The sequence below is a fragment of the Eretmochelys imbricata genome, chromosome 14 (genome assembly GCF_965152235.1).
Source record: "Eretmochelys imbricata isolate rEreImb1 chromosome 14, rEreImb1.hap1, whole genome shotgun sequence".
NCBI lineage: Eukaryota > Metazoa > Chordata > Testudines > Cheloniidae > Eretmochelys > Eretmochelys imbricata.
Window position 1 is genome coordinate 26,666,911 of NC_135585.1, and position 23,768 is coordinate 26,690,678.

General features: G+C 43.4%; 1 protein-coding gene across 1 annotated transcript in view; it reads right to left on the reverse strand.

The window, feature by feature from the left end:
- Window positions 1–23,768, reverse strand: part of GLP2R (glucagon like peptide 2 receptor) — a 124,280-nt gene that overhangs the window by 24,205 nt on the left and 76,307 nt on the right. The window contains exon 10 of the mRNA XM_077834032.1: window positions 13,963–14,051. Within this exon, the coding sequence (XP_077690158.1) occupies window positions 13,963–14,051 (89 nt within the window). The remainder of the gene's footprint in view (window positions 1–13,962; window positions 14,052–23,768) is intronic.

Genomic DNA, 23,768 nt, shown 5'->3' on the forward strand with positions numbered 1-23,768 from the left:
GGCGTGGCAGTCTTGAACAACAAGAATAGTCAATGGTAAGAAATCAACAAAAAACACTAAGTCATCAAAATTAGGAGTTGTGATGGAAGGACGTTTGATTGGAAGAACAGAAAGTCCTACTGGAACATCCACAGACTCTGGTACTAGCTGAGGCTGCAACTGGTCCATATGTTTTTTTTTTTCCATAAAATACCACTGGATAGTTTTACCACAAATGAAAAAGGTCCTGTGCATTTTCAAATTCACCAGATACCCATTTCACTCCACAACTGCAGTTGCAAGTCCACACTACGTCTCCAACTTGAAAAGAATGATGACAAGTCTTACATTGTCGATCAACTCGCATAGCTTGGAATTTGGCTACACATGAGTAAGGCTGCGAGTGTCATGGATTCTGTGACTTTCCGTAACCTCTGTGACTTCTGCACTGGCCAGTGTGCATGGTCCAGGGGCCACCTGAGCAACTCAGGCAGCCCTTGGGCCAGCTGCACCAGCCGCTGGGGGGCAGTCTCAGGCCACCGCCCCCCCTCCAGCAGCAGCAGGAGTTTGGATGTGGGAGGAGGCTCAGGGCTGGGGGTTGGGATGTGGGAGAGGGTGAAGGCTCGGGGTGGCGCTTACCTCGGGGCTGCTCCCTGGAAGCGGCGACATCCCTCGGCTCCTAGGCGGAGGCGTGGTCAGGGGGCTGTGTGTGCTGCCTCTGCCTGCAGGCACCGCCCCCGCAGGTCCCATTGGCCATGGTTCCTGGCAAACAGGAGCTGCGGAGCCGGTGCTCGGGGCAGAGGCAGGGTGCAGAACTGCCTGGCCTCGCCTCCACCTAGGAGCTGAGGGAGGGGGATGTCAACACTTCTGGGGAGGCGTGGAGCCAGGTAGGGAGCCTGCCAGCCCTGCCAACCCCTCCTCCCAGCACCAGCAGGGGACCCAGGCCACATGCAACTGCCTGCCCCCCCTGCAGCAGCAGGGGTTCTGGGCTGTGCAGTGCCTCCTGCCCCTGCACAGCACAAGCAGGGGTCCCAGGCTGCTGCCCCAGCACCCATGGCACCCCCAGGCCACCCCCTCAGCACCCGCAGTGCCCCCTAGGCCACCCCCCAAGCACCCACAGCACCTCCGGGCTGCCCCTACCCCCAAGATTTAATCAGGGGTATATAGTACAAGTCATGGACAGATCACAGGCCATGAATTTTTGTTTACTGCCTGTGACCTGTCCATGACTTTTACTAAAAATACCCACAACTAAAACATAGCCTTACATGAGGCAATTTTGAAAACATAGCAGGTTCCAACAGGTTCACAAAGATGGTTTCAAGAAAAGAGTTGAAGGTGATTACTGTGTAGTATCAACTGGTGTGTTCCCGTAGACAAGCCAGAAATTTTCCAGTTTCTGCTGATGACTCAGAATAGACTTGTTAGCTTTTAAAGCATGCTTAAGTGTTTGTACAAAGCATTCCACTAGTCCCTTTGTAGCAGGATGGTAAAGAGCTGAGGGTATGTGCTGAATTCCATTTAAAGCTAGGAACTGCTGAAATTCTTCAGGACAGAATCAAGGTCCATTGTTACTCATTAACTGTAATGGTAATTCAAAATGGCTAAACAAGGTACGAAGATGTCCAATGGTCTTAGCAGCTGTATAGAAGTCATTCTGAAAACTTTGGGCCATTCTGAATCGACATTTACTATGACTAAAAACATATAACCATCTAAAGGTCCAGCAAAGTCCACATGAATACATGTCCAAGGAGACTGAGGTCATGACTAAGGATGTAGATGAGCTGGGCCAGCAGCATGCTGAATTTGTTGACATGTAGTACCACACTGCACCTTCCTCTCAATGTCTTCGTTAGTCCCTGGCCACCAGACATGACTCTGGGCTATGGCCTTCATCCATACAATGCCAAAATGACCTTTGAGAAGAGCTTCCAAAACCTGATATTGAAGTTATTCTGGAATGATCACTCACATTCCCCATAATATGCAACTGTGATTCACAGGTAATTCATGTTGATATGACATGACTTGTGTAAACTGGGGATTCTTATGATCCAACACTGTACCCTTTAGTACCATCCCCTTCATTTGAGAAAGAATGTCACCCACAATGATGAACTCCCTTCAGTCCCTTCAGAATCTCATCCATGGATTTCTGGAACAGGGCAGGTGCCAATGTGATTCCAAAAGGCAACCTGTTGTAATAAAATAAGCCTTTTTGTGTGTTGATTGTGAGATATTTGTGAGATGCCAGATCAATCTCCATTTGTAGGTATGCATTGAGAAAATCCAATTTACTGAAACACTGTCCACCACTAAGAGTAGCAAACAAATGATCAATATGAGGTAATGGATATGGGTCTACACATAAAACTGGATTCAGTGTCACTTTGAAATCTCCACAAATTTGGACTGAGCCATCCTTCTTGATCACTGGTATGATGGGTGTAACCCACTCACTTTGTGAAACGGGTGATAAGATTCCAATATTCACTAATTGATCCAAATCAGCTTTCACCAGAGGCTTCAGAGCACAAAGCACAACTCTGGGCTTACAATATTTCAGCTCACTGTCAGACTTAACAGTGAACTTCACTGGTATGTTGCTCTTCTGTCCAAGCTCTTTCTCAAAACCTTTGAAATATCTGTCCAATATTTCTTGAAGATTTTGAGGCGCTTTCATGATCACCTTGTCATGGGCCAATTCATCTTGTGCTACACAAGCCAAGATCTGCCAGATGATGGTGAATACTTCCCTTCAATCACACACAAAGGTAAAATGACTGATTGCCCATTGACTTGAATTTTCACCTGGATTATTACATCTTCAAAACCATGGAGGTTTCTCCCAAGGGAACTTGTGACAAAGTCTGGTGATAGCAGCAGCTCCAATATGAAGCTCCATTCTTGTAGGAACTCCTTTGATCAATGGTGTAACCCAGATGCCATCTCTGACTCCAGCATCTGATAAAAGGTGTAGTGCATGCTCTTGTCTTTTCAACATTATGAATTCCTCACTTCCAGTCTTTCCTGGGGTTCATCTTCATAGGGGTCTTCTTGGATATACAGTTACTCTGTGTTGCTGGTCACTGAACTGTGCGACAGGCTGCTGCAATGTGTCCTTTCTTCTGGCACTTTCTGAAAATAACTTATTGTGGCCTGTAATCCTTCTCAGAGTGTGCAGTTTGTGCACAATGGCCCCACAGAAATTCCTTATGTTCCCATGGTTTTCTGTCCCATCGACGCAGGAATTGAGCTTCGTTCACACTAAATTACAAATAATCCTTCTCTGTGGTGTCCATTGCAGCCGCGACTTCAACAGCCTTCTTGAGTGTAAGTGCTGATACAGTCAATAACTTCTTCCAGACCTGGTCACTGCATAGTCTATATACCAATTGATCACGTAGGTCCTCACTTAATGTTTGTCCGAATTGACAGTGTTCTGACCATTTCATTCAAGCAGCAGCAAACTGTGCTACTAACTCTCCATTTCCCTGACGTCATTGATGAAACTGATACCATCCTGCTATCATCAGGGGTGTCGGAGAAAAATGTTCCTGCATTGCTGCAGTAATTGTGTGGCAGTTCTAGACCAAGTGGAAGACAACAGGTCATGCCACAGTCTGTCTGCCTTTGGACCAATAACTCTCAGCACGGTTTAAACTTTTTATCCATCAGGAATAGTGTAGCAAGTTACAAGTTGCTCAGAACGTTCAAGTTACACCACCAATGAGTTGCAGTTGTCATCAGACTCACCAATTTTGCCCACAAAAGGTGCCATTTCTTTGTTCTCCTCTTGGACTTCATGCCTCCTGGATGCCTTTTCCACAGGGAAATTCTTTTTTGTTATTGCACTACCTGCACTCGATCACCCTTTTCTGGCTGTGTGCTTACACATTCCTTTGGCTATGCTTGTGCTCCTGCTGGCTATAGACCCTCAGTGCCTGCCTGATAGCACATGTTCAGTAAGTATGGCTGCTTGCTTCCATGTTACTGCTTTTCATTTGCACAAGCCCCGGGCAGCAGCCTATTCCTTTGTTCTATCTTTATTTCTCTACTTCCTCTTCTCTAGCTGGCTGATTCATGCTGTCTCAGGAGCAAAAAACAGCAGTCTGTCACCCTGTGCCACTAAGTGAACTTTGCCCCCTTTTTTCAATAGTATTATTTTCTTATTTTCCTTCTTTGTGATCAGCTAATGGGAGCACTGGACACTTGTAGGATATAACTTTCTCATCACCAAATGTTATATTTCTGGAGCCAGTAGACAGACGCCGGGGGAACTGTTGGACCACAGCCTTTTTGAGTGTAAGTTTTGCAGCCAGAACAATAAAACCACTATAGATGTGTGCTGTGGTGGCTTTATTGTTCTGGCTGCAAAATTGAAACTCACACAAAAGTGAGGCTTTGCATCAGGGAGAGAGGAGTGCTTGAACAGGAGTGCTTGAACTGCTCTGTGCATGATCTTACTTTCACCCACCATTCATGGTTGTAGCTGGAAACACACTCCCTCCATGTCAACCCTCAGAACATTACCCAAGATGAAAGCCTGGCCCCAATAAAGTTAATGGAAGTTTTGCCGTTGTCCCCACTGGAGTCAGGATTTCACCCCTCATCTCTCCACCTTCTTAAGCAGATGGATCTTAGTAGGCTCTCCAACCGGATATATTCTCTCGATCCCCTTTGCTGACACATCACCCTTTTGCTGATTCTTGTCCATTTGTTTGTAATCATCAAAACTTCTCAAGTTCTGCTTCATATACAGACCTGCTACAGTGCCTCGGACATATCACTGCCTCACGAAACCACCACACGTTGCTCCTCACCAACGAACTCCCAAAATAAACACTGTTGTCTAGAAAAACCAGCATGTGGCCACTATGAAATGCTTTACAGGGCTGTGCTCCACACTGCCAAGACTAACTTCTACTTCTACCACATTCCAAGATCTTTGATAACCATCTTCCATGCAATTATTATTTATTTTAATTTATACAGAAGCATAGATAGGTATGGTGCTTCACAGACAATGAAAAGACATTCTCCCTGCCCTAAGTAATTTGCAATTTAAGGGACACATTGTCCCTGGCCCGTGTGTGTGTGTGCACGCATAGATGATTGGAGAGCAAAAGGAACCTGTCCCCACTTATAGGCCCTCATCAGAAGGGTCAGGCACAGCAGCAGTTCCTGCAGGCAGGAGAGCACAGGGATTGCTCCCGTCTGTCACCCCTAAGCATGCAAATTGCCTCACTGGGAGCAGGAAGAAGATAGGCAACAGCCCCACCCCTGGTGCATTGGTTGGGTGTGTTTGGCCAGGGAATAGCTTTCAGTCTAAAGGGATGGTGCCATATGCATATTCCATGCATGTGTGCTATGGAATACCAGGAGTCCTTGTGCTCCTCTTACAACTTCCCCTGGGGCTGTGCAGCTCCGCACCACCTCCTATGTTAACTGTAGGCTAAATGCCACAATCTTCCTCTAAATTATGGAATGACATGAAAAGGGAGGGAAAACAACATTGAAGGAGTGTGGGGTTTAGGATGAGAAGAAAAGTGGCAATAAGATCCTGGGATTGCTTGTGTTAATAAAGCCCCTGACTGTTTTTAAAGATTTCTATTATTTCACTTTGGGACTGGATTTTATAGGCCTCATGGGAAAAATATATTTGAAAGAAAGTCTTAAACATGGGATCTGTTTTATAATAAAAATAAAAACAACCGATGAATATTTTTGCAAATATTATTGTTGAGTTTGTCTCCTTCTGCAGAGAGTTTTATTAGTCATTACACATGGAAATTCACAACAGTGGCGTGTGCTGTCAAATTAGGCACTATGAAAGAGCTGATCGCTGAATAAATAATTAAATTATTATAGTAAATAAAACTTCCAAATATTTTTGGAAATGTTGGTGAATCCTGAAATGTCACAAATTTGAACACAAATGGTTATTCATGTGGAAATCTGTACTGGAAGTACTCTATGCACTTGCCATTGTTTGCCATTCATTATTCGTTATTTTGTGGCTTTAAATGTTTGTGATCCAATCAGGGAGCAGAAGTAATCTCCTGGACTTTAGGGTGACTAGCCACACAGCACACATAACTAACAGTGAATAGCTGAAGAGAACAGCTTGTGAACAACCTGTGGTCTGAAAACTATTAATCCAAAATATTTGGGGCTAGATTCTGTCATCCTTATTACTGAAGAGTGGTGGCATCTCACTCCAGAATGAGCTCCTTTGGTTTCACTGAAGCTATTTGTAAAGTACTACTTAAATGAGTAAGGGATGCAAGATCTGCCCTATGAATACTGACCATATAATAACAAATAGACTTAAAGAACAACAGGATTGTTTCATGAACAATGCACTAACCAGAGCAAGGGTCTGAACTCATTACAAATACTACATGTAGTGAATAGTTTGATCTGTTCTATTAAATAAGACTGATTCTCTTCTTTGGCTTATTGAGTTCCTCCTTTTCTTCCCAGGCTTTTCTGGACTGGTTGTGTGGAATTAGCTTTATTATTTATCATAAGAACATAAGAACGGCCATACTGGGTCAAACCAAAGGTCTATCTAGCCTAGTAACCCAACAGTGGCCAATGCCAGGTGCCCCAGAGGGAATGAACAGAACAGGCAATCATCAAGTGATCCATCCCCTGTTGCCCATTCCAAGCTTCTGGCAAACAGAGGCTAGGGACACCATCCGTGCCCATCCTGGCTAATAGCCATTGATGGACCTATCCTCCATGAACTTATCTAGTTCCTTTTTGAACCCAGTTATAGTTTTCGCCTTCACAACATCCTCTGGCAAAGAGCTCCACAGTGACTCCAAGATCTCTTTCTTGAGTGGTAACAGCTAATTTAGACCCTATCATTTTATATGTGTAGTTGGGATTATGTTTTCCAATGTACATTACTGCTAATAAAAGTTCATTGTTCAAGACTAAAGCTTGACAAGAGAATGGCAGAGATATGGCTCCTTGAGGATAAGTATGTGGTAAGTATTTATAGCCTGTGGTGTGGAATACACAAATACTAGTATACACTAGTGCCCACAACAGATTCATGGTGGCTAATAACCTTTCCATGCCTTGCAGCAGGGAATAACTAACTTTATAGGGGTTCTTCAGCTCCTTAGAATCATAGAATCATCATAGAATATCAGGGTTGGAAGGGACCCCTGAAGGTCATCTACTCCAACCCCCTGCTCGAAGCAGGACCAATTCCCAGTTAAATCATCCCAGCCAGGGCTTTGTCAAGCCTGACCTTAAAAACCTCTAAGGAAGGAGATTCTACCACCTCCCTAGGTAACGCATTCTAGTGTTTCACCACCCTCTTAGTGAAAAAGTTTTTCCTAATATCCAATCTAAACCTCCCCCACTGCAACTTGAGACCATTACTCCTCGTTCTGTCATCTGCTACCATTGAGAACAGTCTAGAGCCATCCTCTTTGGAACCCCCTTTCAGGTAGTTGAAAGCAGCTATCAAATCCCCCCTCATTCTTCTCTTCTGCAGGCTAAACAATCCCAGCTCCCTCAGCCTCTCCTCATAAGTCATGTGTTCTATATAAGCCCCTAATAATTTTTGTTGCCCTTCGCTGGACTCTCTCCAATTTATCCACATCCTTCTTGTAGTGTGGGGCCCAAAACTGGACACAGTACTCCAGATGAGGCCTCACCAATGTCGAATAGAGGGGGATGATCACGTCCCTCGATCTGCTCGCTATGCCCCTACTTATACATCCCAAAATGCCATTGGCCTTCTTGGCAACAAGGGCACACTGCTGACTCATATCCAGCTTCTCGTCCACTGTCACCCCTAGGTCCTTTTCCGCAGAACTGCTGCCTAGCCATTCGGTCCCTAGTCTGTAGCGGTGCATTGGATTCTTCCGTCCTAAGTGCAGGACCCTGCACTTATCCTTATTGAACCTCATCAGATTTCTTTTGGCCCAATCCTCCAATTTGTCTAGGTCCTTCTGTATCCTATCCCTCCCCTCCAGCGTATCTACCACTCCTCCCAGTTTAGTATCGTCCGCAAATTTGCTGAGAGTGCAATCCACACCATCCTCCAGATCATTTATGAAGATATTGAACAAAACCGGCCCCAGGACCGACCCTTGGGGCACTCCACTTGATACCGGCTGCCAACTAGACATGGAGCCATTGATCACTACCCGTTGAGCCCGACAATCTGCAGGGAAATCCCCATTTGTTTGACTGTCCTTCCCTATTACCCCACCTCTTGGAAAAGACAACCAGTCAGAAATGCTTCATGTGCTGAAGGACCATCTGGAGTTCCCTTCCCTCTGCAAACAGGCTGGAGTGCTTGAGAAACCCTCCTGTATCATGTTCTCGGGGAAAATTGGGAACAACAGCTTCCTGTCATTCTGTAACTCTGGCTGGAGCTGCCTGCCCCCCAACCTGGGTAGGGGAGTTGAGTGCTATAACTAGACCTTGGAAAAGGTGATGAAGAGGTCCCAGGCACACAATGGGACAGGGCAGCAGAATCAGCTGTGGGGCTCTGCAAAATGGTAGGGGGAATGAATTAATGGTGTGTGTGGAGGAAGCGAGAGAGAGCAAAATAATTGCAGTTTGGTGTGTGGGGAGAACTATTAGTTGGTCCATGAAAGGGAAGGGCAAACTGAATTGTGTGTGAGAGGGAAGAGGGTGTGCGTGGGAGGGAAGAGAGTGTGTGTGGAGACAAGAGGGATGTTTAGGAGGGAGCCAGAATTTGAAGATCTCTTGATTCTTCTAAAAATTTAGTTTCTAGTTTTTTGGGGGTTTTGTTGTTATTTTTTTAAATCTTTTAAATTTTTTTTTTTTACAAAAATTAAGAGCTGCTTCTGTGCTGTGGTCTCTGTTATGGAACAAGGCAACACTCACAACAGATTCAGGTCCAGCTGAAGCAGCATCAGGCTTTATTCTGAGAATACCTAGTGAATAAAAGCCAGGCAGCCATTGCATTGAGCTAACACTGGCATTTGATGAGTTCTTACATAGTAGGTGAGGAAGGCCTCTGGTGAGCAAAGACCAGTAGGGGGTAAGTTATAGTAATTCAGTTATAACCTCTTCACAGGCTGCATTTACACTTCCCTTAAGGATGCCTACCAGGAATCTTGGGTCTGGACTTGGTAGGGTAGGTTTGATGAAATTTTCTAATCTTATCAGGGGCATGGATGTGACTGGTGGGTTCCTGTGATTGGTTAACCAGCCCATAATCCTCCCAATCCACAAGGTACCTCATTTCCCCCAGACTATCTAGAGTCAAGGATCCTTTGTACACGATATTTTTCATGGCCTTGGATGATAAGTGGTGAAGGTGGAGGGTTGAATCATCCAGCAAAGGGATTGTCAGTTTATTACTTTAACAGCAAAATGCAGAAGACCGGATGTACTCTCAAGGAGCTAGGCAGAAACAGTTTGACTATGACAGGGTTGATTTGCTGGATGATTTCCTGGACCCAGGTGTTCATGATCTTGTTTATGTGAGGGATGAATGGAGGTGAAGTTTCGTGATGATAACCATACCCAGTCAGCAATGATGAAATGAAGGGCTTCTCAACAGTGTCAGTCTATGCAATATTTGTAGGAACTTTTGGCTGAGTTGAGATGTTTTCTCAGTTCCTCTTGAAGATGGTACAAATGCTGGACTACGTCAATGGGTGCAGGGACATAAGACACCCCTGGTAAGGATGGATGGAAATGTAGATGGAAGCCATAGTTAGTGTAGAAGGGGCTGCAAAGGGTTGAGACATAGAGTTATAGGCAAATTTGGCAAAAAGAAGGAGTGAGACCCAGTAGTCCTGGTGATAACTGATGAAACAATGAAGATATTGTTCAATTATTTGGTTAACCTGTTTGATCTGCCCAGAGGTCTTAGGATAGTAGGCAGAGGAATTATATAGCTTAACATTCAGCAACTTAAAAAGTTCTTGACACAAATGGGAAACAAATTGTGGGGCCTGGTCAGAGATGATGATAGATAGTAACCCATGGAGTTTGAAGACACAAGTAAAAATGACCCAGGCTGTCCCTAAGCAGGGGAAACTATGGGATAAAGTGGTATATTTTAAGAAGGTTGTGGGTGATAACTAAGATGGTTCTATTGCTCTTTAAGCCGGGTAGGTCAATGCTAAAATCTATGGCGATAGATAACCAGGGCTGGCATGAAGTCCTCAAGATGTTTCACATGGGGGTGAGTGGTGGGGCGGTCTTTGTTGGAGAGCAAATATTGCAGGAGTTAATATATAACTTGATGAAAGGTTGCATCTTTGGCCACAGAAAATGTGTGTTTTAAAGTGGCCAAAATTGGCAGCTAAAGGAGAATCATGTCAAAGTTTAAATGCTTCAAGCCACAGGTCGCCTTGTGGGACATATATATGGCCCTTGAAATAAAGGATCCCATCTTCGATGAGGAAGCTGGGGTTAGGAAGTTGGTCACTGGCAGCATTCTGAGTCAACATGACTTTTGTCGTAAATGGGTCATTAGATAACAAGGATCAGATGAAGGGCAGCAAATTCCTTTGTACTATGGCATTGGCAAAATTACAATATATAAGGATTATAGAATATTCTTGAGTTCTTTCTCCTAGTGTATTCCCTCCTAAGACATTGTGTGTTGAGCTTTCTGGGTGCTTGAATGGTACATCAAAATGAAGTAAAATCTGGAAAAAAATAAAGACCACTGGTTTTGATGTTGATTCAGGGTTTTCACAGTATGTAGATATTCCAAAATTTTGTGATCTGTATATACCTGGGCAAGAAATTGGGTGCACATGGAGTTGATTCCGGTGTCCATGTTGTTATGATAGTACAGCTTTGATTGCCACTTTGAACATGTTTGCCTCAGCTTAAAGGGTTTCACCGGATCTGAGCACCAGAATAGGTGTTGACAAAAATGCTTCCATTAAGTGGTCTAAAAAAGACTGAGCTATCCATGTCCAGGCAAATTGGGTATTGTTCTGGAGCAGTGCAATCATAGAGGACACCTGTCTTACAAATCCTTGATAAAAATTGGTAAAGATTTGCAAATCCAAGGAAATGTTGACGTTCACACACATTTCTTGGGGTTTCCCAATTCCTGATCACAGATACTTTTCTATTGTCCATGCTGATGCCACTTGAGAAAAATATATAATCTACAAATTCCACGGAGGACTGGCCAAATTCACATTTTTCTAGTTTTGCGTAGAGCCTATGCTCATGAAGACATTCTAGTACTATGTGAATGTGTTGGTCATGGAGGAGTTGGGTTTCTGAGAAGATAAGAATATGATCCAGGTAGATCACCACAAATGGATTTAAAATGCTTCTAAAAATGTCATTAATGAAATGCTGAAAAGTGGCCAGGCTCTTTGAAAGACAGAAAAAGGCATCACCAGATACTCAAAATGGCTATACTAAATTGTAAGTGCCTCAAAGGCTTGGTAAATAGCATTGTGGAGCACAATCTGTCAAATAACTCAGTGATATAAACCAAGGGGTATCTATTTCTAATAGTGATTCTACTCAAGGCATGATAATTGATACAAACAAAGTCAGACATATTTTTTCTTCACAAATAACAGAGGAATACTGGCCAGAGAGGTCAACAGCTGGATGAAATTTTTTTGCAAGATTTTCTTGAAGGTGTTTCTGAAGAGCCTTGAGCTCTTGTTCCAGCAGAGTGTACATTCACTCAGTGGGATTTTGGCTCCTGGCTTTAGATTAATAGGACAATTGTAAGGAATGTCCACATTCCTTTTATCAAATATGTTTGCTAGATTTTGGTATTTTGCTGGGATCACAGGGACTGGGTTGAGATCTTTGGTCCTAACTATTCCAACAACATGGTCTGGACGGGCATTGGTTGGTAGTACCTTAATTGTGACCACAATTATGGACATCAAAGGTGTTTGAAGGAATAGGTTGAAGTTGGCTAATGTGTTGGGAACAATGCACAATAGACCTAGTTGTGTTGCCTTCTGGGGTTTTGGTGCTTGGTCCCACAAGGCACAACTGTCAGCAGTAACTTGACTTCAGTTGCGCTTCTTGTGCCCTCCATGAAATATGTGGATCATTCAGTGTAAATCAAGTAATACTGAGGACAATTGGAAAATGCAGCAATTTGACTAAGTTGACTTCATGGTGATCCTGAATCACGACTTCACGAGGATTGGTCTCTTGGTTAACCAGGCCTGAAGAAAGCAGGGTACCATCAATGGACTCAACATAATCAGGAGCAGGTTTACATTAAATTGGGACTTTATGTCCATGAAATTACTGGATGCATCAGAGTTAACAAGTTTGCATTGTATAGGGCTGGACACTGGAGATTCCTAAGTTTATGCTAGGTTTACATTTCAAGGGACAGATAGCCACAAAGTGGCCAGATCCACCACAGTATGACAAAGACCATTTTGGTGACAATGCTTCTTCTCTTGACCAGTGAGATGAGTTCAAGTTGTGTCAATGCACATAGTTTAAATCACACGATTAGTTTGTGATGCCTGCAGAAATGTCATCACATAGAAACGAGTTTGCTGGAATGAACTCTTTCTCTCCTGATGTCATTCAAACAAGCAGACATCAATCCAGATGTATAAATTGACAAAGGAGAATAGGGTCATTGATGGTTTCAACCAGGCCAATGCATCCTTATCAGGTGTCAAAAGTGAGCAGTGTAGTCCGAAATGGACCAGCAACCCTGTTTTAGGGAGTGAAGGGAGGCTTTGGTCACATGAGTGTAGTTTGGGTCATCAAATATAGTTGAGATAGCACCGATGAAATCAAAGTTATTCAGCATGGGACTGTACTGCTGCAGCAGCAGTGATTCCTAATTCAGAGCTTTTCTGGTCAGTAGGCTATTTATAAGCCCTACCTTGGTCTAGTCTGTAGGGTACATAAGCAGCCAGAGCAGATAAAGTAGATGGCCATGATTCAGGAAATCACAAAATTTCTATCTGTCACAAACAAATGTACCCACCAATGGGACTGAGGGCCCCTATCAGATGGTATTGGGGTTGAGAAGCCTGGAGAGCAGTATTCTATACCTGTAGTTGCACCATTTGGTTCTGGAGTCTTTGGAGGTTATATCAGCCACAGGTATGTTAGTGTTTTGCATTTCCTAGTAGAAATCACGAAGGGAGGAGATGGGTTAGTCAGTGGTCTGCTCAAACTGTCATGGAACAAGATAACACTCACAATAGACATGTTAGGCTGAATCAGCATCAGGCTTTATTCCAAGAATACAGCACAGCACCTAATGGATAAGAAGCCAGGCAGCTGTTGCGTTGAGTAGTCAGACTTGCACTCGCTGAGTTCTTATATAGCCAATGTGGGTGGCTGCTGGAGGGCAGCAACCACTCGTGGGTAAGCTATACTAATACACTTACAAGACCTGCATGGACTGCATGAATTTCTTATGGTCTCATATGCCAAGTAGTGCACAGCTTAGGTCTCGTACCTGGATTGGAACTGCCCCCAGGAAAACTCAGCTGGCTGTAGGAAGTGATGGCGGTGATTCAGTAGGTGGCACTCTGAGTCCTTACTGATCCCCAATACCACAGCATGGCACTAGGGCATGCTAAGGGATACAGGTGACTCTGAAGGGGTAGCCCTGCCCACCCCCCACCCCTCCAGGACCCGGGCTTAAGTCTTCAGCACCCCAGATGTGGGAAGCATCAGGGATGATGTATGTTTTGAAAGAGGCATAAAATTGGGGTCCTAACAACTTATCACTAAAGATCCCTTATCACTTACTGCAAAACAAAGTGCTGTGGTTACAGCTAGTACTGGTACCTACATTCAACCGCGCTACATTTCCTCTAGCATTTCAGTTGGCAAGTCATTATTCTTCTCTTCCTCTCCTAAGACACTTGTGTTACTTGATCAAAATGGCTGCCATGTCTTACCACTTTGGTGGCTGTGTATACTTATATATATTGCATAGCACTTTTGGTAATACAAATGACTAGTAGCACTTTGATATTTATCACATACCTGTATTTGTAATCATGAAAGCTCATTTGTTGGGCTTTGAGTTTGGAAATTAACAACTTTAGAATTTTTAGGAAGATGCAGAAATTAACCTTAAAAGAAAATATATATGGATTAGTTACAGTAAATGTCACTATACAGTAATATCAGTTATACATGAGTATATAATATACATCTGAAAAACTAAAAGAACATGAAAGTTGTAACTTCAAGCAGTCAACAGTTAGGAAATGTCAATTATGTTTGCCTGTGCAACCTTCATTCTGCTCCCTTGTGCGTATGCATTATGAGACAATCTTTAAATATATTATCACATTTTAGTTTTTCCACATGACCCCTGCCTCATTTAGTGAATGGGCAATTATTCAATGTTTCCTTTTATCATCCTCTTGCAATGTGTGCCCCCCAGGCCTCATTTAATACACACCACCAAAACCACTGATTTCAAGTGCAGGTGAGAGTACTCAGCACTTGGGAAAATCTGGCCCTAAGGTCTCGAGTTGGGCACCCAGAAAAAGATACAAACAATTAGTGGCCAGTTGTGAAAATGTTGGTTTTAACAACTTGCTAGCATCACACAGGAACTCTGTGGCAGAGGCAGGGATAGAATCCAATTTTCCAGGGTTGCGTTCAACTTCCTTAACCAGCAAACAATTCTTTCTCTTCCTGCGACCCCCTGCCTCATTCACCACACAACGTCCAAATTCTGAAACAAATGAGACAGGTCCTATGGACAACAGCCTCTTTCACTACACTACTCTGATTCATCCCCCGGGCAGATCCATCCTGTGCACTGAATGAGGCAGGAAAAAATATGTGATCATGTAACTAAAGATGGCATGGACAATCTTAATTCTGGAATTTCCTTGATGACTCCCCATTTACAACTACATTTGGAGACCTATCAGTTAGCCAGTGTTTAATCCACTGAATTTGTGCCATGTTAATTTTATATCGTTCTCGTTTTTAATCAAAATGTTGTGCAATAGCAAGTCAAACACCTTACAGAAGTCTAACTATGTTACATCAACTCTATTACCTTTACCAACCAATTTTTAGTTTTATCCAAAAAAAGTTAATGTTAATTTGACAGGATCTATTTTCCATAAACCCATGTTGATTTGCATTACTTACATTTGTGACATTCTATACCTTGGGGGAGTGTCCTGGAACCCCCATATTCCTCATTTTTATATAATTGTGATCTTACATATAAAGCATACCTTGTAAGGTATCAGGGGAAAGGTTATGATGTGCTGAAAGTCGTTTCTCTATCCATATGTGTATATCATTAATGCATATGAAGTTATGATAATTGTGTTGTATGGTGGCCACTAAAACATGCTGTAAGTTGGGGAATCAGCCAGACATTAGCTCCCCAGAGGCAACAGCAAGGAAAGTAGCCAACACCCAGTGGCGTGTCAATCAACCCATCAACAACCATTGTCCAGCAAGGGAGCTACGATGCAACTCACCTGCATGAGGCCACACCAGGGGAATTGCTCAACCTTGCCTGGAGACTCAGCAATGCACCCAGACATTCCTGGACTTGCGTTTTCCAAGCACATGGACTGAGGGTATAAATAGACACACTGGCCACATGCCTGGCTTTTTTTCCTTCACCCACCTATGCAAGCATCAAGGACACTCTGAAGACTCCAACTGAGGGGACTGGCCCAGATTTCAAGGGTGAAATCTGTGGACTATGAACTGCAATATCCAGTGGGGAGAGAAAAACTGCTTAGTCTAGTTGTTGCCCAATCTAATAGGGTTGAGAGTTTAGACTGTGTGCTTATATTTTATTTCTTTCTATCACTTACTATAATTTAAAATCTATCTTTTATAGTCAATACATTTAACTGTTTATCTTTATCAGTGACTTTGTATGAAGTGTGTAGCAAAGCTGCTCAGGTTTTGCAAAGGCTGGTGTATATCCACTTTCCACTGATGAAGTGGTGACCCAGTTAATAAATCTGTACTGCCCATCTTGAGCAGTGCAAGACAGTATATTCCTGAGGTACAGTGCTGGGAGCTGGAAGGATCTAGATCTGGTGCCTTTCTCTGTGAGATTCATGAGTGACTCTGGGAGCATTCATGCAACCTAACTGGATGTGGGGTCTCTACATGAGGTTGGTCTGAGTGATAACAGCACCTGGAGGGGTTTGCTGCTGATCACTTCCAAGGCATTATGAGAGACAGCCCAGGCTGGAGAGAGTTCAGGGGGGCACAGCAGTCCCACAGTCCCAGGCTACACCCTGGGGAACCCATCACAATATTATTTTCTTTTAATTCTTGATTAATAAAGTCCAATATCTGCTGCTCCATTATCTTGCCTGAGATTGATGTCAGGTTGACAGGCCAATAATTACCTGGATCATCTCATTTACCCTTTTTAAAAATTGGCACTACACTAGCTAACTTCCAGTCTTCTGGAAGTTCCCCAGTGCTTCAAGACTTACTAAAAATCAGCATTAATGATCCAGTGAGCTCCTTAGCCAGATCTTTTAAAACTCTTGGAAGCAAGTTCTCTTGCTCTGCTGATTTAAAAATGTCTAACTTAGTAGCTTCTGTTTAACATCTTCCTGATAGTCACCCTGCTCTCAGTTTTGATGCCCAGTGCTAAAGTGGCAACCAGCAGCCAGGAGGAGCAATCACAGGGAATCACATGCTCCAGCCAAGGCAGCCCTTGGCTGGAGCATGCTCAGTCAATCTGAGGGGATGGCACCTGCACAGCGTGGTCACATGTAGCAGCCAGGAGGGATAGAAGCACGGTCCGTGCAGATTGAATCTTCAAAAAATGTAGCTGCTAACCTCTAGCAAACCACTATTGAGCAAATGAAAACTGAGATTTTTCAGAGTCTTATAACTTGGAAAATGTGGAATTTTTTTCAGAGGAACTGTAAAGGGCACATCCATGACACTAGGGACTCCCTCTGCCAAATGTCAAGTCCCTGCTCTAAAGTATGGAGGCATTAAGGCTTCTCAGTGAAGAAGCTGTCAGGATTTTTTTTAACATGGACAAACAACAGATTTTCCCCAATCTCATTTTCAGAAAAGGCTGACCTGTTTTTGCTGAAACTTTCAACATGCAAAAAACCTAACTAACTAAACCTTCAGCCTGATACAGACACCCAACGTGGGAAATTTCAATTCAAACTGTTAAAATCTGGCAAAGTTACAGGCAATTGAAAACAGGTTCTTCTAAGGGGAAGTTTTTGGCAACATTAGCTGTTGGTAGTGTGACCAGCTCCACATATTATTGTGAAGATGTTGGTCATGACTCCATAGTTCAGTCTGAGGTGAGTTTTGTACTCAAAGCAACAATTCAACCTTTTATTGTGCATGAAGAACACAGTGTAGTCCTCTGAAATTTGTAGCATTTACTCTGTGAATACAGATTGATTTGTCTGAGCATTTACAAATACACTGTTAACTAGTCTATAAATTAGAATTAATTTGAAAACAGGACGTTTAATTTTCTTTTTAATAGTTTTTGCTAGCTTCCATGCTTATTCAAATAGGGCCTGGCTGGAGTTGGAATCTTGCTGAGGAAGGAGAATATCTCCACAGCAGGGGAGGCATCCATTGGAGCACATGCATTGGGAATTATGGACATCTCCTACGACCCAATTGTCCTCACTTATTCCCCCTACCTACCCATATTCCCAATTTTTGCCCCCTCACTCCCTCATTGCTGTTCACCTTTCTATTCCCCCACATATTCCTGTTTACTCACATAATCTTCCCACTGCTGGATGTTTCCCCCTCCCCTTTCTCTGGTGTCTGGTGATAAAGGGCATGAGCGTGGGGGAGCAGAGGAACAGTGATGATGTGGAGGGGAAGAGATTGGGGAAGGGGGCAGAGTGAAAGCTGGGTGTGTATGGCGGAAGGGGTTGTTTTAGGGAAACTGGTACCATGCAAAGTGGGAGCCTGGGTGTGCAGCTGCACTCTAAGGACTTTCACCTCAGTAGCAGTAACATGTGAGCATTAAGGACGCATAGGGTAAGAGGTCAGAGCTAAGGTTTTATGTTGTTGTGTGAGTTGGATGAAAGGGCACTATTAATGGGATCAGGGATAGCTCTATCCCGACCTGCCCTTATGCCACCAGCACAGCAACCTCACTGGTGGATTCCAGCATAGAGCCAGTGACACTGGGTAGCAGAGATTCATTGGAATGAATAAGTCTCTATCCAAGCCCCAGAGCTTCACAGTGGTATGGGAGCCCTGAGGCTCCCTACTTATCTCCATATTCTGGAAGGTTTGCTATGCTTCCCCTTCTCCAAACTCTAGCTGGTTGAGAAGAGGGCAGAGAGATGGGGCCCCAGTCATGGGAGGTATGTCAAGAACACAACTAGAAAGGAGGCATCTCCAGCAGTGTCGCAGCCGTGTGTGTTGGGGTGAGCGTGTTCTAACCCACCAGCCTGGTATCTGTGGTGGAAAAGGTGACCTCTTGCCTGCCCCAGAACTGCAGTGAATGTGGGGGTGGAAAAATATAGCATGTAATCTTGTAGTTAATGACTGTAGCTAATGCCTGGACTGGGCAAGGCCTCTGTGCAGCCAACCAGCACCACTGGGGTAAAATCCAAGTTGCAGCTGTGGTGCAGATCAAACAATGATACACAAGGAGTGCTCGCTAACCAAATTCAGCGGTGGGCTCTGAGAGCTCCACTTCGCCATTAAGAATGCTATTCCTTGGCTCAGCGAATATGTAAACGCTAAATCAATAAATGTAGTTAAAGACTGCGGACATAATGCATACACAAAAAGTGGCTGAGTTAAGGCTGCACAGGAGTTCCAGGTTAGAATCCCCACTCAGGAACAAGGACTTGAACTCCGGCCTATTCAATCCCAGGTGAGCTGCTCTCAGTCTCTCATGCTGAAGTTGCTCCATTTTGTATAACATATTATGTGTAAAATAATGAATAATCATTGGGTCAGAGAGAGTAAAAATTACCCTATGGCTTCATCTCACTGGTCCTCCTGTCTTCAGGCTTCAACCCTTTCTCCTCCAGCTGTGGCTACTTCTCCCCCTGCCAGCAAGAGGCTGTGTCTCTGTGAGTGACTGAGTACCAGAATGCCAATAAGTAATTAAATAGAAATGCTGGAATGACATTCCAGAGCATTCCAGCATGACTTGAGCTCTGGTTTCTGCCCAGATCTCAGGCCTTCTAGTTCAAGCTCTCAGGCTGTCTACTATCCAACCAATTGATCTCACCCACATGTTTTCTCTGACCTGCTGCTTCTGCTCCCATGCAGCCTCTGGTCTTTCTCATTCCTGTGCTCTGATGGCTATGGAGTCCCTGACATTGCACTCAGTGGGAAGAGAGATAATACACAGCATGCAGCAATGAGCAAGCAGGCTCTATATAGCAGTTTCAGATGATATTATGATGATACATAACTAGGGAAATGCGGACTAGATGAATTTACTATAAGGTGGGCGCAGATCTGGTTGCAAAACTGTACTCGAAGAGTAATTATCTGTAGTTTTCTGTCAGATTGGAAGGATGCATCTAGTGGGGTGTGATGCTGTATGGAATCTGGGGGAAACTTGAGGATATTATGAATATTGATGTTTTAAAACTGCAATGAGTCGTGGCAGATATGCCATGTAAGGTATCTGCAAAAATGTTATAATTTGCCAAATATGATAATTTAATGTATGTGTTGTATCACCTTTGTAGTTTGGGTTATAGATATGTATGTATGTATGTCTGTATTACAAAACTTGTGATATACTTTTGGGTGACACCCCCAGACAGTTTGGCATCAGCACTGCCTAGCCTGCTTGATTGCCCATTAAGGACCATCAGCTCTACAATTGACCATTGAGAGAAGGCAAGGGATACACTGTTTGACTAGCAAGGAATGCAGGGGCATGCATATAGACAGAATTCTAAGGCTTTCAAGCCATGTTCTGGGCAGCTTGTGTGTGGGACAAAAGAAGCACAAGCTGCAAGGCAAAAGACTAGAAAAGGCAGGTTCATCTTCTCCGTTTTGTCTTCAATCCTGCTTCTTACCTCTGGAGGAACTTTTCTACAAACGAAGCTCTGAACAAAGGACTGACTGACCCATCCAAGCTGTGGATGTGTTCCAGAGGGACTTTCAAGCCAGCAAACTCACCAATACTGCTAGGAACCTGATATATGGACTTTGAAGTCTTTGAATGTAGGTGACTGTGTCATAACCACACAGCTAAGGGTAGCCTAGAATTCCTCCTTACCTGTAAGGGGTTAAGAAGCCCAAATAACCTGGTTGGCACCTGACCAAAAGGACCAATGGGGAAAGAAGATACTTTCAAATCTTGGGGAGAAGGCTTTGTTTGTGTGTGTTCTCTTGGGAAGCAGAGAAGCATCAGGTCAGAAAACTCCTTCTCCTATAAACCATCCTAAAAGTCTCTCATATTACAAATTGTAAGTAAAAGCCAGGCAAGGCATGTTAGATTATCTTTTGTTTTGCTTGTGAATTTTTCCTTTGCTGGAGGGAGGTTTATTCTTGTTTTTTGTAACTTTAAAACTAAGCCTAGAGGAAGTTCTGCTGTGTTTTTGAATCTTTTGTTACCCTGTAAAGTTATTTTCCATCCTGATTTTACAGAGGTGACTTTTACCTTTTTTTAAAATAAAATCCTTCTTTTAAGAACCTGACTGATTTCTCTCTTGTCCTAAGACCCAGGGGTTTGGGTCTGTGATCACTTTGTAACCAATTGGTTAGGATATTATTCTCAAGCCTCCCCAGGAAAGGGAGTGTAAGGGCTTGGCAGGATATTTTGGGGGAATAGGAACTCCAAGTGGTCCTTTCCCTGATTCTTTCTTAAATCACTTGGTGGTGGCAGCGTACCCTCCAAGGGCAAAGAATTTGTGCCTTGGGGAAGTTTTAACCTAAGCTGGTAGAAATAAGCTTGGGGGGGTCTTTCATGCGGGTCCCCACATCTGTACCCTAGAGTTCAGAGTGGGGAGGGAACCTTGATAGATTGTTTTACCATTTAACACCTCTCGTCTTGTTCTTTCTTTTTTCTTTATAATAAACCTTTAGTTTTAGACACTAAAGGATTGGCTGGCAATGTGGTATTTTGGGTAAGATCCAAACCTATACTGACCTGATAATGTGGCTGGCCCTTTGGGATCAGAAGAATATTTTGGACAGTGAGTGGAGTTTTTAAATAACTTCTCACTGTACTGCACCTAGGTGCTGATTGGGAAGCCAGAGAACTGGAATGCAATAAAGGGGTGTGATTTCTTGTTTTGCTTCTTGATAACCAGTGTGAGGGATCAGAAGCACAGTTTGTGACTGGTTGGGGAGTTTAACTTCAGTGTTACCCACCAGTCTTGGAAGTATCTGCTTTCCCTTTTGCAGCCTGCCCTGACCTTGGCATTTCCAGTGAGGGCTGCCCCAGGCATCATGGGTGACATGAGGTCCCACAGGGGTTTATTCTGTGTCTGGTACTATTCAATACTTTCATGAATGACTTGGATGATGAGGTGGAGAGTATGCTTATTAAATTTGTGGATGACACTACGCTGGGAGGGATTGCTAGCACTTTGGAGAACAGGATTGGAATTCAAAGGGACATTGATAAATTGGAGAATTAGTTTGAAATCAATAAGATGAAATGCAATAAAGACAAATACAAAGTATTACACAGGAGGAAACATAAAATGTATAAATGCAAAAAGGGAAATAACTGGCTAGTTGGCAGTACTGCTGAAAAGGATCTGGGGTTATAGTGGATCACAAATTGAATATGAGCTACCAATGGGATGCAGTTGCAAACAAGGCAAACAATTGTTCACTCTTCTCCACATTGGTGAGGCCTCAGATGGAGTATTGTGTCCAGTTCTGGGCACCACACTTTAAGGAAGATCTGGACAAATTGAAGAGAGTCCAGAGGAGACAACAAAAATGACCTATGAGAACAGGTTAAAAAATTGGCATGTCCTCAGAAAACAAGACTGAGCAGGGACCTGCTAACTGTTGTTGACCTATGCCCCTTCCTTTCCTAATTCACTAGTATAACCAGGTGTGCTTTGGCAGATATAATATTGATAAAGGTTCCTATAGCTCAGGTGTTCTCAACCTGCGGCCCTCAGGCTGCTTTCAGACCAATCAGTACAGAACTGCTGCCCATGTGACATCCTCAGAGCCATACAGGTAGTATTTGATGTGGTCTACATAACACATTGTGGGCCTTTTATGCGGCCCACAATGGTAAATGAGTTGAGAAGCACTGCTACAGCTTATTAACTTGGGACATGCATGGACACACACATAAAGGGGTTTAGGCTTTGCTGTATTAAGAGAGGATAGTATTAGATGCCTACAGGCAGTTGTTTGTGGTCAGCATAACTGACAAAATAGAGTGTAGGTGGGGATCCTGGGTCACATTTGCTTACCTGCCCATCATGAGAGAACAAACAACGGACCCCAAGTGAATAGGTACACCTCATGTTTCTAACATTTTGATATAAAGAGTTCTGGGACTGTTTGCAAATGTTGTTGCTAGGCAGTTAGATTGTATTGACATTAATTGTGTAGGTATTGGAAGCATAAATATAGCTTGCCAAATTATCCATATGGAAAAAGATGGGCTGATGTTGCCTATGTCCAAGTGAGCCAAATAGCCTTGGGGTATAAAAGTTTTAGAACTTTCCTTGATTCCTTGGGGGTGTCCAATTCTAGAATAGCACATTCCCTGATCTGGGACCAGTCTCCTGATGTGCTCCAGACTGTTTTCTTCTCTTTGTTTTCCATGGCTTCAGAGGGGGTGTAAGTAGTATGATACCTTTTTGTTTAACAACAATTATTTTGTGCAATTACTTATGCTGTTTAATTATATTAATGAGTGGAAATGACTAAAGCATTTGTTTGGATCTGTTGTGAATCATACCAAAACCTGAAATCTGTGTAGCCCATTCTTGGAAAAAACCTGTGATAATCAACAAACTACATACAGTCAATAACAGTGAATTACAGCTTTTTAATTGACCAGTATTCAAATATGTTAAGGGCTGTTCTAAAGTGGATGGTGAGCAAATATTCTCCACATCTGCTGAAGGTAGGACAAGAAGTAATCAGCTTAATTTGAAGCAAGGGAGATGTTGGTTAGATTTCAGGAAAAACTTTCTAACTATAAGGATAGCTATGTACTGGAATAGGCTTCCAAGGAAAGGTGTGGAATCTCGGTTTGTGACCCAGAAACCTCTTGATGCCAACTGGCAGGGGCACAGAGGTTCATGGGGTTACAGGGATCCCCTTGGTTCACCAAAAGGATGTAATGTAAGGTCTCTACTGAAAGCCTGTTTCACACTGGTCACCATAACTATTGTGAGATATATGTATGGAAGACATGTGTGGAGTTATGTATATATACTGAAAATTATGTTCTCTAGGCCTTGTAGTTAAAGGTAGGTCATTCAAAGGTATTGTCTCTTGAGAAACACTTCTCCAGACAGGAGGTAGGAGACACTTATCTCCCTGGTGGACAATTGTGTACTGTGTGCCTAATAACAGAAGATTGTTAGCATACTGCTAATGAAGCTTGCGGAGACTTCAGAAGGAAATTAATAGGAAGAGGTAACCAGTGGGATGGGGGGGAACCCTGTTTAAAAGTGAAGACCAAAGGTCTGGGCTAGTATGTCTGGAGATTCAGAGAGATACCCTGGCATCATTCAATCTAGGAAGACAAGCTGCCAGAAGGATAGATCTTATGAACAGGAGATCTCAACCATCTCAGCTAAACGCTCTAGGAAAAGGACTGTGGGTAAGCTATCCTATAGAAGACAGGGGAATGTCCTGTGAGTTAAGTTTAGGCT